Below are 22,741 nucleotides of genomic sequence, written 5' to 3'. Positions count from 1 at the left end.
GTTCATACCAACTTTATATTTTCAATAAAATATCATATATTTACAACGACATCGCTAAAATAATGTCATTTAGTATATATGAACATTCGAATACTTTACAGTGAATGCTAAGATTAAGACATTGAAATGAGATTGAAATATCATGTGATAAATTAGTAAGCAACTCTCGAAGTCGAGGTTCTTAATCATTTACTACAGTTGATCAGTGACTGGTAACCAGTAGACGAATTATACTGCGATTCATTTATGCTGATATGCTACTACCAAGTTAAAAATAATATAAAGTAGAATCTGATTCAATAGCAGCAAACCTAATTATTCCAATACATAGTTGAATCCTTTTAAGTCTACGAGGTCTGTCTTCGTATAAAAGTGTTCTGGAATGCGAGAAAGAGGAGTTACCCTAACAGCTTCAGTTCTGGTCTGACCGCCGTGCGGTGCGAGGCTTGTCACCTCTTAACGAAACCCCGTCGGCATGGAGCCCGCTTCCGTTGAAGTCGTAACCTCTCGAAACTCGTAGATCTCAGAACAGTTTATGGGGATGATGCTGTGAAGGAACCAACCGTCCACAAGTGGCTAAAAAGATTCAGAGAGGGCCGAGAAAGCGTTCAAGATGACCCACGTTCAGGACGTCCTTCCACTTCACATTCCGACGAAAACGTGGAAAGAATTCGAACTTGTGTTAATGGGGACCGTCGTTTAACGGTCAGACAGGTGGCTGAAAAATAAAACCGTGGTCCACGAAATTCTAAGAAACGAACTTCAAATGAAAAAAATTTGCGCCAAGATCGTTCCGTGAGTTTTTGAGTAAAAATTCCATTACGGTACCGAACACCCCCTATTCGCCGGATTTGGCCCCGTGTGAAAAAACCAAATTGGTAATTATTGAGATAAAAAAAGCTACAAGCTACCTACAACCAGAGGACTTTCAGTTCTCACAGTGGAAACGGCGTTGGCACAAGTGCATTATGTCACAGTACTATAAAATTGATTTACCTGAATAATTGTAAAATAAAATTTTTAAAAAACTTTTATACGTACTTTCCGGACAAACCTCGTATAGTGAGCAAAGCATTACAAAAAAAGAGTTGTAACTTTGAGTATCAGACAAGCATACTATAGTCTCTTTTAAAAGCGCATAACATAGCTTTTACATTAGGTAATTGTACGTCAGAAAGAATAATATTTACAAGCGCCGTCAACTACAGCAATAACACAAAATTAATCATAATATATACGTCCCTGAAGTTATTTACAACGCAATTTATAATTTACATGCAAGTGCGTGTGTTTTGTTGCTAACACATCACAATTCTAATATAATTTTTATTCGATATACTTATAAATACGTATCTTGCACCTAAGTAATAAATAGTTTTATATTTTTCTAACTTTTACGTTAAACGCTCGAAGCAAGCAACCTAATTATAATTATACTGTTTCTACTGTTCCTACGAATAGCAATTTATAGTTCTTATCTACTTAAAACTCAAAAAGAAACCTTTAGAATCGGCTCTATATTTTATTTTTATTATCACAAACGTTATCTCCTACAATTTTTTCAAAATTAAAAATCAAAAGTCTAAGAAATATCTAAGAAAATCACCTATTTGCAATAGCCGAATTTTCTTGTAACTTAGAATTATTTTAGACTTAATTCGTATAGCATGCATTGTCATTGACAAAACGTTTCATGTCATTAGTGTATTTTATATTCTTTTATTTGAATACAGACTAGTTTTTTATTTATATTACTGACCTTTATTTACATATGTTCGTAAAGTCCTATTGACTCGCCGATCTTTGATCACGTATGTAATGGCTAATGTAAAAAATCCAATGCACTAATATTATAATAACATTTTACATGAATATTAAAATGTTCATAAGGGAAGTTAGCCAAGAGTATGTGCAATAAATTTTAATGTCCAATACTTGGAAATACTTCACGCAACATATTTGAAGACATGAAGATATATAAAGTCAGAAAACAGGCCATTTAGGTACTGTATTAAGTCTAAAGCTATTTTTAAACTTCAATAAAATTGCGTAATAATAAGATTGTACAATTACGCTCTTAGTTATAAAAACGTCAAATATCTCATAAACCTATTTTAGCTATTGAATTGCTTTGTCACTTTCTTTTACGGTACATTTCCAATTAGAAAGAAAGGGACAAAACAGTTCAATAGCTAAGATTAAGATTTTAAATTTTATGAATAAGGGGGTTATACTTTATTCCTCTTAGGCGCTTAAGGCGTAGGCACGAAAATATCAGGTTGGTAACGATGACGTCATTTGATTTGTTGAAAAGATATATACACTTATCACTGATCCCAAATTGGAGTACCAGAAATAACATGTAAAATACAAATTGTTCTGATACAATTACACCTTCTTCATTTCCTCCACAAATATTTTTATATAATCTCACTAATTATGGGTATTTTTTTAAGTCACATTAAGAGATAAGCGATCCTAAAATAATAAAGAACCACCCAAGTAAAATTGATACGCAATATCCGTATACGCTAATAGAGATTTTTCATATTTACATAGACAAACAGTGTAGGTATGTACAAAGGTTGATAGATAAGGTTAAAAGTATATCACATACCTTTAGAGTTAGTTATAGGGTCTACAATTGTGTTGTGTTGCAAATGCCTTAATGAAATATTATTCAACCACGATAACATTCCTGTAGCTATTTTACAACGTAAACTGTAATTAGCTATTACAACCCAAGAAACTAGCGTTCAAATTGCAAAGTTCGATATCAACATGCTTATTACATGGACGAGTGAATTTGGTACGGTTCAGAAGATAACTCGAGGCGCCTCCTAAACGAGGCCTCACTAGATCGTCGGCTGTCGAGCGGAGGAGAATTACAAACAAACAACACTCCGTTCGTTATCTGACGGATTAAACGGCGGCGCGATACTGAGCACGCCAGCGCAGAGTTCAATAGCACATGTACTGATATAGTAAAAAATATATAAATAAAAATAAAATTTTGGCCCACGAGTGGCCCCACAGCGGGTCGGGGCCGGATCAACGGCCACGCGGAAGTTTTTGCTAATATCCGGCGCGCTAACGGAGCACGGCGCGTTGTTTACACGTGCCCATTTAGGGACTACGCAAGCGAGAGACAATCCTCAGCGTACTTTTGGTCTGTCACAATTCAACAATAGAATTCAGTGTATAATGCACACGAGTTCGCGACAAGAACTTGGCGGAATTAATAGACAATTTCAGAATCTGCGGTCAAAAGTCCCTCGTCACCGCAATCGGAAGCAAACACGCTCTACTGAAACTAGTATGGAACTCCCTTGTGTTCGGCTCGTTGCAACTAACTGATGTTAAATCAAATGAGATTTTTTATTGACTTCGTCACTCCCAGACTGCTTCGAAAAACAGTAGGTATCTCAACTTATCGGACGGTTTCAAAAAATAACTTGTGTTCATTTAAACAGTTATCAATATTAAATGACGAATTTAGAGTTTGTTTTAATCTGATTATTTACACAATGTCATTTTAGTAAAATATGTCAAATAATATAACAGATATGATGGTGACCTGTATTTTTCAAGAAAAAAATCTATTTTTAAGCATCTCCCAAAAGGAAATAATTCACAATTCACCTATATGCTTTTTTCCGTGAATTATGACCCGATTTTGATAATTCCTTCTACAATTGATAGGGTTTACTTTCTTGTCGGTATTATATTAATATTGTCACGATTGATGCTGCTATTCTTCTTTGCGGAATAAAATCTACTTGTACTCGTAAAAGTTCGATTTCAGAATAATTTCCGTTACAAATACTATAATTAATATAAATACTTCGCAGGTCATAGAGGGAAAAAATCTTAGTCATAAGTGTTTTTAATGGATGAAAACGTAAGGTAGTCCCGCCTCCGCTAATAACATACGATGGCGGGGCTCCAGTGACAAATTGTTCGCTTACATAATTTTTTTTTAACAGAGATATTAATTTATATAAAAAAAGTATAATTAGGCATGACAGTACATCAGTGTTAAAACAAAAACTCAACTTCAAATAAATTCAGTAAACCCGAATGCAAAGTATTTAGCTAATTATATCTTAGGCCAAAATTTTGCATGTATAAAATATAAAAATTAGGATTTAATATTATACATTATTATTCATATAATATATGTATAAAGAAAACAAGACAGTGGCTGATCTAAGGTGAACATTGTAAATGTGTTATTATTTGTTATTAAAATTCTTGAATTATTAATTGAGAGTATTGATTGGTCTTATTAATTAATACGAGAACGTTATAAATTATTAAATGTACTCGCAAGGTATAGACAGCATCGAAATTCGATGAACAGACTACAGATTTGCAAAAAAATCTACAAGTTGCACACATAAAGTCATGCTAAAATTTAGTAAGGTTAACGCCAGAATTGAATCGATATCATAGAAGATAAAAAAAAACATCTCCCATGCTAACACGACGCGTTCAGATGTTTTAATTAGTATGGCGGACTCAAAATTTTTGGTCAATTTTCAACACATTAGGGAAAATGTTTAGTTTCACTGGTCCGAACACTTGCTTAAAAGGATGCTAATGATTTTGATGTCGTCCTGTACACCATTGCATATGCATTATATGCTACACAACATAGGAGTTTGAGGGGAAAGGGATTGTTAGTAATGGAGACGGAGAATCCCATTGCTAGCAATATACCCAACCAGGTCGACCTCCTCGCGGTTCCCCCTGGAAACTATCATGGTTAATTCCTAAGGAATTCATCATGATGGGCTAACGGAGCTGTTTACATTCTCATCAATCACCCTTCACTGGTACTCCGCCAGCGTATTCCGCTAGCGCAGGCGGGGTTACCATTCCATTTTCACCCATCAAAAACAAAAACATAGGAGTTTGAAAATGTTGGTGTGTTCATCAAATTTAGATGCTGACTGTACATACTCGTATTAACACTTGTTTATTATACAATGGAATTTATAACTTTCAAAGGGATACAGATGTATGTGTGACTCTCACTACAATAGATGTTTTCATATTTTTGTGAATACACCCGTCGTCATTGGTACGACGCCGTCGACGCCGCTGACGTGTGAAAGAGGCCTTATGTTTGGCAGATAAAATAAACATACACACGTGATAATTGGTCGAATTTGAACTACTAGCAATACCAGCCTCATTTAATATCTATTGGATAAACAGTTACATTACAGATGGTTATTTTCATAAGACATAGATTTTTAGATAAAAAAACAAGTGGCCGCATTTTAGGATACACCAAGATATTTGCGTCGTCTATCTCTATGTATGTATAATACATATGGCACAATATAATTATAAAACTGTCAAACAAACTAGGGTTATTCAAAGCTACAGAAGAACAACAAGATAAATAACAGAGGAACAACAGTACAATGGTGTCACTGCAGTTGCAATATTAGCTAACGAGGATGACGTTACGAAATAATAACAATAAAATTATGGAACTAAGTCTGATAGCTCGGCATTCTTTAGTAATTAATGAGACAAGACGGCTACATTATCTCGTTCGTTTGGTAAGAATAGAGTCGACGCGTACGACTCGAAATGTTGATAGACGCGGGGACACAACAACCTCAAAAACTGAAATAACGGACGAGCTTGGCCTGACAAACCTACAACCTACCTACCATGAAAATGTGCCCAAAATTATGGAGACAATAAAAATACAAACTTCTTATTCACATCAGGAAACGAATATTGTCAAAATGTTATAATTTCTGTCGTTTAAAAGTTTCAAAATAGGATTTATGGCAAACGAAGGTCGCTATACGTCTTCGAGCACGATTACGGCATGAACTTGTTCCATCATAGTACGCAAGTCGGTCAAACTTCGGAATTATGTTTCATGGTGTTCCAGCAGGTCGTTTATTGCGTTGTGTTTAAGAAATTACGTAAGATGTTTATGGAAACGCTTGGAATGTTATGAAAAACAGGAGCATTGTGCGTGTGCAAGGTTAAGAAGTTGTGTAACGTCTTTATTTATACGCTTTATCTTACTGCAAGAAGGTTATGTTTTGACCATGTACGTGGTTATTATTTTTCTCTCACAGTAAACCAATCAAACGATTGGAATAAGTGAATAAAAATTAAGTACTACTCAGGGAGATATAGCTTCGTGATAGCTAACATTTGTTAATCAATGAACTTGAATTTATAGTACAGGTAACAGTAACGAATTATATGATAAGTACCTGTTCAAACTGAACTCTATGTCCGCGTCTTTTGGTATATGTTTTTATTTGATTAGATTTTGTGAAAATCGCGATTGTGTATATACATAGCAAATTTTATTGAATGCCGCGATATAATTCGGGTACTGATGTTTCATTCGCGTATAACAACCGATAGAAAAACAAAATAAATAAATAAGAAATAAAAATAAATAAAAAACATCGTCACAAATTTTTACATTCATAAAATTTGTAGACATCGTCTGTAATTCTAAGGAAAATATTCATTTTCATGGATATCGTAATCTAAAAATAGGACGTTTTCAATTAACAAACCTTATTGTATATATTACGCGATATCTCATCCAAATGTGAATTGATTTTGATAAATAATTCTTTTTACAATGCATGGTTTACTTTTTTTCTAGTATTATACTTATTGTATTTATACTTACTTTGGCCCTGAATTAACCAGCCATTAGTCGCATAAAAATTAGTCAATGGTTCCAAATAAACTTTTCTATGTATACTGTGTAGTGTATTTTATATAAGTGACTAAAGTTTATTTACTAACCCGTACATACCCACTTGCTGAAAATTCCGTGCCGCTATTGGCTGGTTTATTTGCCGCCTAGCGCGAAAATAAGGCCGTACCCACCTCCAAATAACACGCAACGTAAAGAAACGCGTACCTATATCAGATAAAAAACCAGCGCGCCTATCACTTCCCAACTTTTTAAACCTAGCTAAAATAAACGTTGTTTTTATTTGGAACTAGCAACCCGCCCCGGCGTCATATGAACTTATTTTAAATAGAACAGATAAAAATAGATTTCTATAAGTGAAAGAAATTTTAAAATCTGTTAAGTACTTATTGAAAAACTAAATTTTTTTTAAACATTTAAATTAAAAAACTTTAAAATCAAATCTTTCCTCTTTATAATATTTGTTTAGATCACGCCTAACTATGTAACAACAAAAGAATATATCATATATTTTTATATGAACTGTAAAATTTACTATTTTTAAGGAAGGCCAAATATTATTTAAAACATTTCAGTTTCAATTAATGGAATAAAACACTGACACATAAAAGTGAAAGTATATTTAACGTAGACTAGATATAAACCTATTAATATAAATGTAGACATGTCAACAAATAATAATGAAACTATGAAATGTCTTACCTAGATATTAGAATAGACTAAATAAATTTTACTAGAATAGACTTGTTTACAAAAACAGTTAAGTGCCCTATTTTTATGTTACTCTACAGTGACATTTTTTCTATTTTATTATTTTCTAATAATCTGAGAATTTAACTAACAGAAACAGTAAAAATTATCGGAAAATAACACAAAATTTAAACTTTTGTTTAAGTACAAAATACTTGTTATATAATAGGTATATATTTGATATTAATATAAACCATAATATTCTATACTAACGAATACAGCAGGTATTATCTTATATATTTTTTCAAATTTGTGACGCTAAGGATATAAATATAGCCAGTGATTTATTTATTAATATTACTATAACTACAAAGAGTAATAATAAGTCGAAAACTTATATTTTCCTTGCATGCTTGCCAGATACACTTATTTAAAATCAATAAGTATTCTAAGTATTTATCTTGTTACATTTCTTATTTTGTTTAATAAATTTATTATCATTATAAAGGTTCAAATTTAAAGGGATTTTAATTTAATAATTATTGTAATATAATATGATTGTAATCTTATCTGAAACAAATCACGTAAACAACATTCGTTGACAAGTGGCTTTTCCCCATTATTTATTTACTCAACCACTAGCTGTACTCGCGATTTCGTCCGCGTCGGTTGTCAGGAACAATCAGTTGCCTAAATACTTCTCCGTACCAAACCAAATATTATTCTGTATACTAAATTTTACTAAACTTGTCGTGGTTAATGCCTAATGAATTCGCTATGATAAGCCAGCTGACTCAACTTCAATCTCACCTATCAACTCTCATTGATAAGCCGCTAGCGCAAACCAATAGCACAGGCAAAGGGTTATTATTCCATTTTCATGCATAAAAATCTATATATAGATTTGGTATATGTAGTTGGTAATAAAGACCTTTTTATCAAATATATACACAGATAAAAGCGGCTCGTGAGGTCCAACTTAGACCTCATCGTCACTTTCGATCAGGTGAGATCGTGATCGACGCAGAATACCTTTCAGTAAAAAATAGCCTTAATCAATTTCACCGGTAGAGTGTCCGCTGAAGCGGCCATTTACGGCGAAATATGTTAAAAAACTATAAATAAATTACCTCCTTCAGCGAGGTGTTCGATAACAGCGCAGCTGGCGGTGCACGCCAGCAGCAGCGCGCACGCCGCCACCGGCCAGGCTGTCGCATCGCACGCGCGCCGCATCACGCAGCGCCGCGCTCCACACTTGCCGGCCGCATATCCCGAGCTGAAACAAAATATTTTGCTATTAAATTCTATATTTTTAGCAAAATCCCGTCCAAAATAAACGCCGAAGAAAGTATGTAAACAGGCATGTATTCCCTTAAGTTACACCCGCATTTCATCAATTACGTGGCGAGTGTCGCGACCATAACCCATGCGCGACGATATTTCGACCATCAGGATGGAAATATTGGCGCACTCAAAACAAATATATAATCGTAGTAAGAACCCTCGTTAATTATGTATATTAAATCATTTTGCTTTTCACATACATCATTTATCACAGACAACTGTTTGCCACATTTACACAGGTAATAAACCGATGAGAGGCAATCCTCGTGTATACTTTGAACTGCCTTAAAAAAAAAACAGTTTTTCAATTCGGTTATATTTTTAGTTGTGGAATACAATATTAATAGTACATAATAATTTTTTTATACCACTGGGGTGGCAAACAAGCATACGACCCACCTGATGGTAAATAAAGACACCTTAAATACATGCATATGTTGTGTTTACATAAATAAATTTTGTTTGAATATTTCATGTGCAAGATACGAAATATACATCGCCTGCGCAAGCTTTGACTGCTGGTTATATCGACAATGATGAAATAGAATTAGATGGTTCATCTTGGTAAATAACGAAAGAAATATAATAAAAGCTGAACTGTTAGTTTTTTTTTTACAACACAGAGGGCAAACGAGCATGCGGCTCGCCTGATGGTAAGTGACTACCGCCGCCCACGGTCACCCACAACACCAACGGCATTGCAGGTGTGCTGCCAGCCTTTTAAAAGGGAATATGCTCTTTTCTCGAAGGTTATGTTGTCGTATCGGTTCGGAAATACTGCTGCGGGAAGTTGATTCCAAAGAGTGGTTGTGCGTGGGAGAAAGTGCCTTGAAAAACGCACGGTGGAGGACCGCCACTCGTCCAGATGGTTAGGATGAAATTTTAGTTTATGGCGGGTTGTACGATGGTGAAAATCAACGGCAGGTATCAATCCGAACAATTCTTCAGAGCACTCCCCATGATAAATTCGGTAGAAGATGCATAGAGATGCAACATCTCTACGCAGTTTCACTCGGTCGAGTCGGACAGTTGAAAATAGTTTGAATAAATTGAATAACCTTTTACTACCACATACAATGGATACGCACAAAAATGCCTTACGGTCTGGATGAAAGGTTTGGTGACCCAGGGCTTCGCCTAAAAGTTTGACAAATTGTCCGAAAACACTTCGTAGTGTATCCCTACATAATAACTAATGACGCAGAAAAAGTTTAAGATTGATTATTTACAGAGATGCAGAATTTTCAATTTAATATAATACACGTAGAATAGAATATAAAATCATATCGTAATAAGCATAATGTAGTTACATAAAATTATGATTGATCACAAATTTATATAATGTATTTATTACATAGCCAACAATCATTTAATTTATTTTTTTCAATATACTGAATTTTTCAAATGACGTCTCAAATATTATTTTCTATTTCATGTGAGATGTAGTTTTCAAAAGAGCCAAATAATTAATATACATATAACTGTGTATGTAAAAACAAAATTATACTCGTAGTTGTATGTCGATAGAGGACAAGATACGTTTGGAGGTGACACGGGCGTTATGACGAATTTATTTTATACATATTCGTAGATTTTTTATATCATTAGAAATGGCAAACAAGCTTAACAGTTTCTTCGATGGAATATTCTAACCATTGCTTATAAATATTAATATAACATAAATTGCGCTCCTATTTCTTAAAAAAGGCCGTTTTATAAACTTCATTCCCTTTTTTATTTATTTTTTCCCACTTTCCTTTCAAACTTAATCTTACTGGTTACTTTATTTGGGTCATAAATTATTTCATATATTCTAATATAGTTAATTATTTGTTATAGTAATATTTATATACGTATATATATATTTAATTATATATTTATATTATATGAATAGATTAAGTATTAATTTTTATATTCCTTCAATTCAATAATGCACCGCCTACTTATTTCTCGGTTTGCCCAATGTTTGACTGGTAGAGAACACTGTTAAGTCCGCCATATGTACACAGTTTCAATGTGCATTCAAGTTTAAGTAAATATCACAAAATATAATTATTATTTGTCAGTCCTTACATACATCTACTAGGACATTTAATACAAAAGTCTTATTTATAAGTGCCTTTTCCTCACTGATATTTCCGAGGAGCAGTTGCATGGCTGTTTCGATTTTAAGGGTGGTATATGATAGCAAAATTATAGGGTACGGTGTCTTAGAATGTTAAACTACCGTACCACGTCTACTATAGTATTCAAGATTCTCAACACAAGATGTCGTAGTATTATTATATGATATGCCATTCATGTTTTTAGTTGACAGTTACCACTTTCCATCGTTTATCATTTGGCATTGTAAAAGAAATATCTTTTGTCACACAGAATTAGAAATTGGTTGACTGGTTGACTGACTGTTCATGTCTAATGGCGACGGTTACTACTATCCATCAGGTGGACCGTCAGCTTGTTTGCCATTCTGAGTTGCATAAAAGAAAAGGTATTTTACATTTCAGTGTGAAACAATACAAAATATAATTTAGTAAGTAACTTGCTACTTACCTTGGCTTAAAGTACCTAATTCGTAACTCGTTACAAAAAATGACTAGTATAAAATACTAGTAAATTTATACCTAAGAACAAGGATTTATACTAGTCGTGTTTTATATTTACAAATAGGAAATTAAGTAACAACATAATAAACACAATTTTCACCAATGAAGAAAAGCAGTCGTGGTACTTTTGAGGTCTGTCATAAATATAAATAGAGGTAAATTTACTCAAAGACTTCAGAATTTGCTCTTAGAATTTACTTAGATCGATAGATGTCTTTGATGGATTACTTACCACAGATTATTATGTACGTTTTTATGAAAGTATTTATGACTTGGTTGCAAGACTTTTAAACTAAATCGCATTTTTCACTAGTTTAATGGTGGGTACTAGTTGGCATTCATAATTGCGATCCATCTGAACCTTAAATTATAAAGTATATAAATTGGCAATGTAAAAAAGAAAAACATAATAACATATGTTAGAGCGAGATATAAAAGTAGGAGAACATAACCTCAACGTTGATTTGACGCTCATGCTCTCAGACAAAATAATTCTTTTTTTTTTTTATTTTGAAGTGCAATTAGTTTATTTGTGAATGTCGTTGATTAGAGTCAAGTGTGCTCTGTTCCTGGATATGACATTAAAATTAGGAAAACCTCATAATTAGGATATGTCAACAAAAATATCAAATTAGAGAATTTTTACAATTTACCGTAGCACGGCACGATATTTGTGCGTACCTATGTTACGACGTTGAAGGGAAACACACCCTTAATAGTGTCATGTCAGGACGTCCATGATGATACCGTTTCGATAAATTAAAAACATAACCATACAATTGTATATATTTTGTTCTCCTATTACTTCTATTATGACGGTAATCTTGATGTATCACATAAATTTATAAGAGAGTTAGATTTTTGTTAACCTTAAATGTTTAAGATCTCGTATCTTTAAACATTTACGTTAGTATCGTAATATTTTATGAAAACTATTTACTTACAACAGAAAGGAGGTTGTGTATTAGTTTGTGACGTTTATATGTTGTCGCACCGTACTGTGGCGGGCTACGTACAACTTGTACATTGTCTTTATAATGGCAATACATTTTAGAAACGCGTAAAATGGAAAATATAAAATGTAAAAAAATGCCAATCTCGTTCCTCACCTATCAATAACTTAGGTGTAAATTGTTATTCAATCAATTACTAATGATTATTAACAGGGACCGTATCAATATTAGACATATTTATTTCTATAATAATTATAACGACTTGATAATTGGACGGCAAAATATTCTACTAATAAAATACTTTATTCTTAAATGCACTGTTTAGATTTAATTAGTGATCGAACTAGTAGATTTTGTATTAGATTTTTATATAACTATATAAACGGCGAATTACGATAATAAGCAAAATAATTAAAAATTTTGTTCCCAAAAAACCGACATTTATATAAAAAAAAGTGCTAAAATAATCATCAAAATTACAGTGGAACTGGCAAGATATTGCGTAACATATACAAGAAAAAGATAGTCGAAACTTCTATTTTAGAAACCAGTTGAAAAAAAAATTTACTTTATAAACAAAATTATTAAAAACATAACCAAATAGGAAGGCGATTATGAATAAATATCCACTACATTGTTTGTTATCTTAGCATCATACTCGTAACTTATGCAGTGGAATTTAGTACAAGATATTTATTTAATAGGGTTTCCCAGACGAGTCACACAACGGTTCAATCCACTAATAATGGCACGGCAGAAATAAATGACCTATCGTTTATTTTTAACAGCAAGCAGTATTATTTTTGGTTTGAAGGATTGTTATAGTGCCCAGTGCAGTGCACGCATAGATTAAGGACAGTACCTGCGGTCCCGTGCACATAAGTTATGCGATTTGTGTTAGGACTTTACTACACTTCGGAATAACAAAACGAGCGACAATACGTCCGAAATCTTTGCAATACGTTAAAAACCTTCCGAAATCTTTGTTAAGAACAAGTACATACGTCACACTATAATCTATGACGTTTATGGCGTTTGTTCAAGTCTTTAGGCACTAGGTATTATTCTTTATCTGAGTCTGAATAATAACCTATAAAGTTGTTTGAAGAGACAGATACTGTTCTTGCGATATCTGCAATTTACAAACATACGCCGCAATCTAATTCAAAGGATAAATTGAGCATATCTTACTCATTATAATAATTATGATGCAAATTCTATAGAAATTAAAGAGACTCCAAAATTGCAAAGTCGAAACGTATGGTCTAAAAATAGCATATCCAAGTAAAAAAAAATTGTGTTATGAGTAATACATCTATTAAGGGAAAACTGCAATCATTATTTATCGTGATGGTATGGTTTCTTGGGAAAACCCAAATAAATTATTCGTTTGCGATAAAAACCAACGACTCATTATTAGCAATGTGCTTGTGTCATAATATAAATTACAAATAGTAGTAAATTAAAACTATAAAACTTGCAAGCGAAGTGGCGCCACGAATACGACTCCACAACCTACAAATACGAAGGTGAACCAAATCAACAATGCGATTAATAACAATCTCACGTTACGTCGATAACAATTCATTGCAAATTGTAAACCTTGTTGTAATACAACAATAGTTCGATCTGTAGTTTCATTGATGAAAATTTTCATTGATAATGCATTCGCCGTCGACTCGCGAAGGCAATTGGCATAAAAGCAGCCCGTAATTAGCGTGGGAGCCATCTATGTTCCCACGGTGAGCCCGTAACAGGAAAATATCAATTAAGAAACACGATTCGGATCTAACTGAACCTAACCTAACCTAATCACGATCAAAGGTTAATAAGTCGCCAGTTAATTATGGAGTCAGTCATTCGTTAAAATCAATTTATAGGAAATTGCCGTGAATAATATGTTTGTTAAAATAATACAGGATTGATAATGTTTATAATCAACAAGTTGTTCTTGAGTAAATTTAGTTAATGTCATAATCAAATAAACGGAAAGAATTTTGTGTATTTGGCTTTCTTAATAGGTTGTCGTGCTTAAACTTCATTATAATTAAAAAATAAAAAAATTCTTAATATTTATTAATGTAATTAAGTCTTACAATTTAGTCATTATTAAATAATTGATGGAGTTATTTATAAACTTATATAAGACACAAGTTTGTACTGAGTATTCTGCTTAGGTTTAAGATAGAAATGTAAATGGGTAATAAACATTCTGATACCTTGCATACCTATTTTCCTCTACTATTACTTTTACTATTCTACTCTATTTTTAAAATTTGTCAAGTTAAAAATTTTTAGGTTAAAAAGTGGTGTAGGCGAGATATGAAAAGGGTGATTTCCGTGTGATTCCCAATTGCACCTCATTATACGAGCCATGGTATGAATAAAAAATCTAGTCTTGAGGTCCTCCAAAATAATTAAGTTTTATTATCATATTATCTACAAATTATCTTTATTCAAATAGACTTGTTTACTCTCTTAAATCGTAATTTTTTATTAATGTACTGCAGCGTTCGGAAAGTTGTTATCTGCTGAGAAAAACTCGCGAGAACCTTGACAATTACTCTTTTAAATCTGTAGTAACATTATTGTGTTTATTTAAACGTGCATGATTGACTAACACCATAACATTAGTCTTTCAAGTAATCATTAAGTAATCATTAAGTGTTCAATAAGCTTTTATAATAACAATTTTAAATTTATTAAAAGGTGTAAATAATTAATGCAAAATATTCTTCGGTATCTTATTATAACATTTAATGCATATTCCTATAAAAGACCTATTATTTTTTTATTATTATTATTATAGTGTATTTTTCAAATAGGTTGTTTTAACAGCGCAATCGGGCTTTTTAATTTACGGAGCAAAATATACTTGTTCAATTAAATTAAATAAGTACTTACTAAACTGATTCTCATCATCCAGAGAATGATATACTCGTAAGTAACGCGAACAAAAAAGCAAATCGGTCATGTGCCTATGCAAATGCACTTGGCGCGACGCGACGCCATCGCTCTGCCGCTATGTTCATTAGCCGTCTATACTATAATTATAATGAATCTCGTATTATGTTGCTATATACATCTATGTAGAAAAAATATTTTTTTACAATTATTTATCATCGATATCCTTGTCATGAGTCACACTAACTTCATCAGCCATAACTGTTCGTTGCTGAACATAAGCCATCACTATACTGAACATAATCCATCAGGGAGGATTTTGCCAGTAATTGCCACGCTTGGCAGGCGAATTGGCAACAGCAGTCAGGCTTTAGACACTGTGGATGCTGCTACCCATCCTTCGAGCATTAAATTACCTTAGTCGCCTCTTACGATACGAGTCTGATTTACGTACGCGGTAACTAATATTTATATTTTATTTCCCGGTAAAGATTACTATTGAATTAAAGTAAATTAAAAGTGCTAATTGATTTTTGTTTACTGATAATTGTAAATAGGAACAAAGGTTTTGTAACCAACCTAATATTTACGAGGTATTATCATGATCAAATAAAATATGGATTAGGTATAATTTGTAATAATGAATTTTATAAGTGATCTTAATAAGCAAAGCATTAGTATAATGGAAGACACAAAATTATATATACTTTTATATGTATATATAGCTTTAGGTAGATATCCAAATGTAATTATAAACTACATAAGTACATACTATTTTTATCATTATCAAAGTAGGCACCTAGTACTTTTAACGTGCGGCGTGCACACGTGGTCTTCGCGTGGCATCTGACGCCTCAAAGATAATGCCGCGGAGCGGAATGAAGGGCGTTCTTTTACAACTGAGTATAGTGCGTACGCCGCGTCGTCGTCCCTATTGGGGGTCCTTGGGACAAGAGCGGTATCACTTGGCAGGTAGTAAGGGGACCAGTTTCCCGCGCTGCATTTTGTTTGAGAGTTGTTTACGCGGCGTTCCGTGGCCGGCAGCGAGGTCGTCGACCGCGTGCCGCACCACGCCGCCATATTTTTGGTAATAAATAATAGAGCCGCGCAGCGCAGCGCGATCGATTAGTCTGCGCGGCCAATGCGGCGGCGCACTGCTGCCTCCCAATCCAAAACATTGCACCCCTCAGCCCCGCGTCTAACTTGGACGTACTTTGTTCAAGTAACGCGACGATAACAACATTACTGCGACGATACAGTTATTTTAGAGCATCGCTCACCCGGTACATACGTAATATAGTGATTATTCTATACTAGCTATTTCTCGCGGCATTTTCCGTGAGTAGGTTTATAAAGCATGCTATGTGTTAAGTTTGAATATAACCTACCCGTGTACCAAATTTCATTCAAATCCGATCAGCCGTTTAAACGCGATCAAATAATAAATATACAAACTTTACAAATTTTCACATTAGGTATAATATTAATTTAATTTTACTAAGAACGGAATATCATCTTAGTTCTGCTACAATGACAATGCAAAGCATAATAAAACAAATATATTATTTACTTGAGAATACTGGTAACCACAATAGTAAGCATAAAAAAATCTAAAACAGATTTTAATATATTTTGTACAATTAAGTACTATATGGCAGACGAAAAAATTCCTGACAGGTTATTTAAATGTTCACCTTTGTTAAACTTAGAACCTGTCACATGATTTTTGTCAGATGTCCGTAATTTGTGCATTAAGAAGAAAATTCTTTATATTGGTATTGTATTTATTTAAATTTGCGCCGTTCGTGTAGCAATTTTTTCATGATTTTCTCATAAGGGCTCTTCTACGCTCGGAAAGTTTTCTCGAAGATATAGGGAGTTCAGTTAGGGACAAAGTATGTAAGTGGGCACTCAATGAAAGATTGTCCCGTTCAAAACAGGACGTAAGGTCAACATATTATCTATGACGGCTATTACTGAGGGACGATAATGCTATAAAGTTATTTCTATAAGTGAAATTTCATTAATAGCATAATTTAAATGAGTCAATAAAATCACAATTGTTAATCAGAATATTTCTCCTCATTACCTAAATATGTATGACGATTTATTTTATTTTCAGAACAAAGAATGTAAGAAGATCACATCAACAAGTTAATACAAGGCCACGCAAACCGTAAAACTTTGTTTTGATAAGACTTCAAGGTGCACGTTTCGCGCGCGAGTGGTTGCTTATCGATAATTTTGATAACAACCTCACTTTGAATGTTTCAATACGACATCTAGAGTTTTGATACAAAAATAAAAAAAAAAAACCAAGAGAATTTGAACACAAATTGTCTATCTCTCTCTCTCTCTCTCTCTCTTTCTATCATCTTTCTGATTCCACATAACAAACTGTTTCAGTTTATTATCTAATCAATAGAATCAGCACGTATTTTGATAAGCATTATTTGTAAAATGAATACTTATTAGAAATATAGAAGAAAACACTGTAGAAAATAACAGTTAAATGTAAAAATAAATCTCTAAAAATGAATATACTTCCATATAAAATTTAATTAGACAAAAGATTCCCCATACAGCCTTTAATCGGATTTTGACTTTAACCTAAATAGATACAAAACCAGAGGTTAAACCCTTTCGTTAATTAGGAGTAGTAGATTTAATTGGATTTTATTTAAATTGTTGATATATTTCATCTTTGAATACTCATTTGCTAAATACCTTAACGTCGGTTTCATTTTTGACATTTTGTTTGACTGATGTTTCATTTTTTTTTTATTCAAGGATGACTATATATATCTAACTCTGATTATTCTAAAATAATTTATGAATATGAGATCAACTGCAGGATAATTGCGTAACAAACTACTGGGATATTAATTATGAAATAGTAATCTGTAATATTACAATTACATGTGAGTGACAATAACAATGAATATTTCTACGTAAAGGCAAATATGACAAATAAAAAATGACAGACAATCCCACAAAATGATTATCATGTGCTTCGTGCATTCGAGGACATGTAAATCTGTCATTGGTAAGCTATGTCAAAGGCTTCCAGATAAAAAGGCGGACCAGGAATTCTTGTCACTAGTCACCCTTACACGGATAATTATAGCAAAACCACAAACAGGCCACAGGTTTGTGCCAACTTCAATCCATGTCCACACCATCTTGTGCATAAATTTCAACATTTGAATCTTTATCCGAATAATCTTTCTCTGAGGCTCTTTTCATTTATTTTTCACTACTGGGTTCTGTCCAGAATGTTTAAAAATCCTGCTTTGAATAGCATCTCTAGGTTTTTCTATTTTATAATCGCAACTACTGTATTTCTAAGTATAACTAAGTATTTCGTCCTTATCCAGCATTCGCACATAACTAACTTAAGTACAAACGCATTGCTGCGACAATTCGAAGTATTTCTTAAACTTATATGCCTATAACTATGAAATTAACCTGACTACTAAGAGTTATCATAAAAATTTTAGCCAAAATCTGTATTTATTATAAATAAAGAATTTGATTAATTGGAAACTGTCCTTAAAATCATCTGCGATGCGGAAACCTCAGAATTATTTCAGTACGTTCAAAAACAAGGGCGACGTCTAGTACGCGTCGTCATTGACATCTTTCGTATATTTTCAGTACTCATTATATAGTAGTACTACACACTACTCTGCTGCCAAGCAGTTTTACTTTATGTGCTTGCATTGTATTAAACCGAAACATGATTAGAAGGGTAAACTACGGCGATGAAGTATCTGGGTAAAACAAACGGACTCACGGAAGAAGAGATAGCATTAGTCTGGAATCTCGAATGATAACACATGAGTACCTACTATGAGCGTCAGGTGGATTCTGTTATATCCATAGTGTTGTTCTTTTACATAGACCACAATTATCACTTTCCACCTATTGGGTCGTGACTTTATTTGCACATCATGTATAAAAAAAAATATATTTTTTTTATCCATTTCATTCCAATTACTATCATGTTTCTACCGTGAAGCAATTGTGTTTGCATTTCTGTTTGAAGGGTGGGATATGGTAGTGAATTTAAGGGGTATAGAGAAATAACACTTGAATCCTCAGGAATGGCAACGCATGGGAGGTATCATGGACGAAACAGTATATTGAGTTGTGTCCATGGTACTATTTATGTCTTTAGGTGACGTTTACCTTTTTCCATCAGGTGGGCCGACAGCTTGTTTGCCATTCAAGTTGCATAAAATAAATACAGTCCAGTAAGTAGCAGTTAAAGTAACAGTTGCATGGATTCCATTGATCATTTGCCATATTGCATTCACTATAAATAATGAATTATATATGGGATATGCACAACTTTTTGCCCAGTACATACTTAATATCTGCAGATACGTAATTTTGTATGTGTAATTTTGTGTTGTTGTGCGATTTAAAAATAAGATTTTTATTATTTGGAATTGATGATTTATTATACATATACCTAAATTACGTAGTAATTTTCTGTGGGCTTCTTTTTATTTGGTCTTTTCGTAATGCTCGGAAGTATAGTCTTTTAATTCAAGAGTTGAAATCATTAACGCACCATAGAGCAGAACCAGAAGTGCTTATAAAAGGCTCCCGTATTCCATAAGACTGTATGCGGTGGACTAGTCATGTCTACGTAGAATTATGTTTCTGAACTCCTACATGAATGGAGATGAAAGTATATGAAAAAAATAGGAGTACTTTCCGTCATGTATTTGCTTCTTTCTTTTACAGGTCTTTTAACTAACTTAAGCCGGTATAAATCCATCGAGATGAGAATTTCTAATCTTAATCATAATATCCCTATACTTGATGGGAATTATATCTCAAAATCCTAATGCTCAATGGAATTTATTTTTAAGAGAATTATATGTGTTTGATAAAATAGTCGTAAATTCCTTGATCTAGAAACAAATTAACGTACTTGTATTGTAGATACGTAGGTAGATCAGTCAAGGCAGACATTTCTCTTCCTACGTTAAATTTTATTTTCTAATGTTCTTAAAGAAATTTATATTTATATACCTTTGAATACATAATAAGATGTATTTATGACGAAATGATTACTTTATCTGCGTGGAATTATTATTTTCATACATCGGTATAAACAAGAATTGAATCCAGGGCCTTATTTAAGTTTAAGGTGTCGGGAACACGGTAATTAATTTCAAAAAGAGAAGGTTGTCAATTTGTCTGCATGATTGGTAGATCGGTGAGACCTAGGTCTTAGTATATTTATAGTTATTTATCACACTTAGGTAGGTACCTATGTCTAGGTTTAACAGCGTTACTAATTAGTAGTAGTAATTTATCGTTTAAAAAAAATATGTTTGTTGCTATCCACAGAAGTTGCTTATATTTTGGTTTTTATTTTTAAGTGTTATACCAACTTTATTTACTTAAGTATCCATAAGTAAGCATTATCACAAAATTTTAAAATATTCATATGTATAACTGCATAACCAATCTAAATGAACAATAATAAAATATAATTAATGATGTTTCATTATATAACATATCATGTATAAATTTATCATTCCACCCAGGTAGGTATGTTTTATTAAAAACGATAAACATAATTTTTATTATTTTCTCTTATCGAGACCAATAAACTATTTAAGTAGATACACTATACCAAAATTAAGAATTAAGATTATTATGTACGAAAGTCAGGTTAGTGAGAAGTCCTATTTTCGTTCGAAAAATAGACGCACAAAACGGATGTTGGAGAGAAACGTGGTCACGTAGAACACTCCGTAAATTGTCCGCGGGACGGGATTATACAAGGGATCGGATCGCATCATTCGCATTACATTTCGATTGCGATGACAGTCGCTAGAGAAACGCGTGGTGCGCAGCGGTGTTTGTTGCGGAGAAGGAAACGCAGCACGTCACGCAGTGTTTAATGTTTACACCACCGCGTACCGCCCAGACATACCACGTGGTGAACAAAACGGCCAATTGATACCTACTCCTTCCACACTATCACGTGACTACATGATACACAACTGGTAGTAATAGTAACCAGTCTAAAAATGTAATGTCCTGGCCGCACCAGGCTTCGCAGAACCAGATTAGCCTAGACGTAATCAGATTGAAAACAAATACGAAACGCTACCTGCGCTCGGCGCCTGCCGTGGTTGTCTGCTCCTCGCGAACCACAATTTAATAGTACGCTATTAATCCTGAGACACAAATATTACGATATGTTGCACTTTGTAACTTACACTGATCACTGGTTAGTATATTTAAGCAAAAACAATAACAACACTGTACTGTAAACACAGCATGTGATAGAGAGCGAACAGAACACATACGCCTCGTCAATAAAGACGCCCGCGAACGACTGACTGAAGTGAGACGCGCGCGGGGCCGTGCCGTCGACCTAGTCGTGGAATGCGGCTCGCCCGTTCTCGCGTCGCGTGCTTATTTTTTTGGTCGGCCAGCTCTGTAGGGCTCAAAGGGACGCTTCGATAGGGCCCTGGCCCCTGGCTCAGGTAAACACCCTATGTAGAAACACAGAGGGAGTTAGGCAGACACCAGCGGATTCAGCTCAACGTCGCTAATATCTGTTTTTCTATACTTGACGTACCTACCTAATTTAGTAGTAAACAATCTCAGGGTTTGTTTTCGTTAAATTTAGTAAGAAATTAAATTCTAATATGCAATAAGAAGTAATCAATCAACTTTGTACCTTTACTACTTATTATAAAAAAATATATAGGTAGAGGTTTAAGTACCAAAATGTTTACTAATTGTTCGCGCCAAGGAAGTACAAAAACTACCTGATTGGGTTCATCCAATCCAGTGCTAGTGTTCATTTACCAATCCGTCAGCAGAATACACACTAGTAATTTCAGATATTAAACGTCATGATAATTAAATTATGTGTTTATTTATTTATTTATTCTTTATTGCACAATAAAACTTTGTACAAGTGGCGAGCTTAATGCCGTATGGCATTCTCTATCAGCTAATCATTAAATAAAAACAGAAAGTGTAAAAATATGAAATATGTTTGTAAAGTTTTCAAGATGTTTATTACTATCCTAAATAACCCTGACTTGAGCTGACTGGATAATACATTTAATTAATCAGAAAAAAAAACTGTAAATTATAGTATTACATTATGCTACATTGATGTTGTTCATTCTAAGATCCACTAATTTGTTTCTTTAGTATTTCGAGTCGCAAAAAAATTCAACTGACGATCATCATGTAGGAAAGTGGTAACCGTCGTCTACAGACAACAATAGGACCATGGACATCACAGAATACACTGTGACACCCATTTTAACCAAAGCGTTGCCATTACTGAAGACTAAGAAGCTATGAGTCCGTACTCTGTAATTTCGCTGCCACATTTTGTAAAAAGTTGTCTGCTTGGTTGCCTTTGTCCCACTCATCCGTCTCAATAAATGATTGATTTGAATTTTCAGTTGGAAAGTATTCAAACCAAAACGGACATACAAACGTAACTGGGATAGCACGAGTAGGACAAAGTA

The 22,741-nt window shown here is 33.5% G+C and overlaps 1 protein-coding gene across 2 annotated transcripts in view; it reads right to left on the bottom strand.

The window, feature by feature from the left end:
- LOC113518181 (insulin-like receptor) overlaps window positions 1-21,598 on the bottom strand; it is a 115,616-nt gene extending 94,018 nt beyond the window's left edge. For both annotated transcript variants that reach the window (XM_031913073.2, XM_026902981.3), the window contains exons 1-2: window positions 21,355-21,598; window positions 8,539-8,684 (exon numbers count right to left, since the gene is read on the bottom strand). In XM_031913073.2, the coding sequence (XP_031768933.1) occupies window positions 8,539-8,641 (103 nt within the window). In that variant the 5' untranslated portion in view covers window positions 8,642-8,684; window positions 21,355-21,598. The remainder of the gene's footprint in view (window positions 1-8,538; window positions 8,685-21,354) is intronic.
- Window positions 21,599-22,741: the final 1,143 nt, after the last annotated feature.

The sequence above is a fragment of the Galleria mellonella genome, unplaced genomic scaffold (assembly GCF_026898425.1).
Source record: "Galleria mellonella isolate WM207_F2 unplaced genomic scaffold, CSIRO_AGI_GalMel_v1 utg132, whole genome shotgun sequence".
In the NCBI taxonomy this organism is placed as follows: domain Eukaryota; kingdom Metazoa; phylum Arthropoda; class Insecta; order Lepidoptera; family Pyralidae; genus Galleria; species Galleria mellonella.
This window is presented reverse-complemented; position numbering and strand designations above follow the sequence as displayed.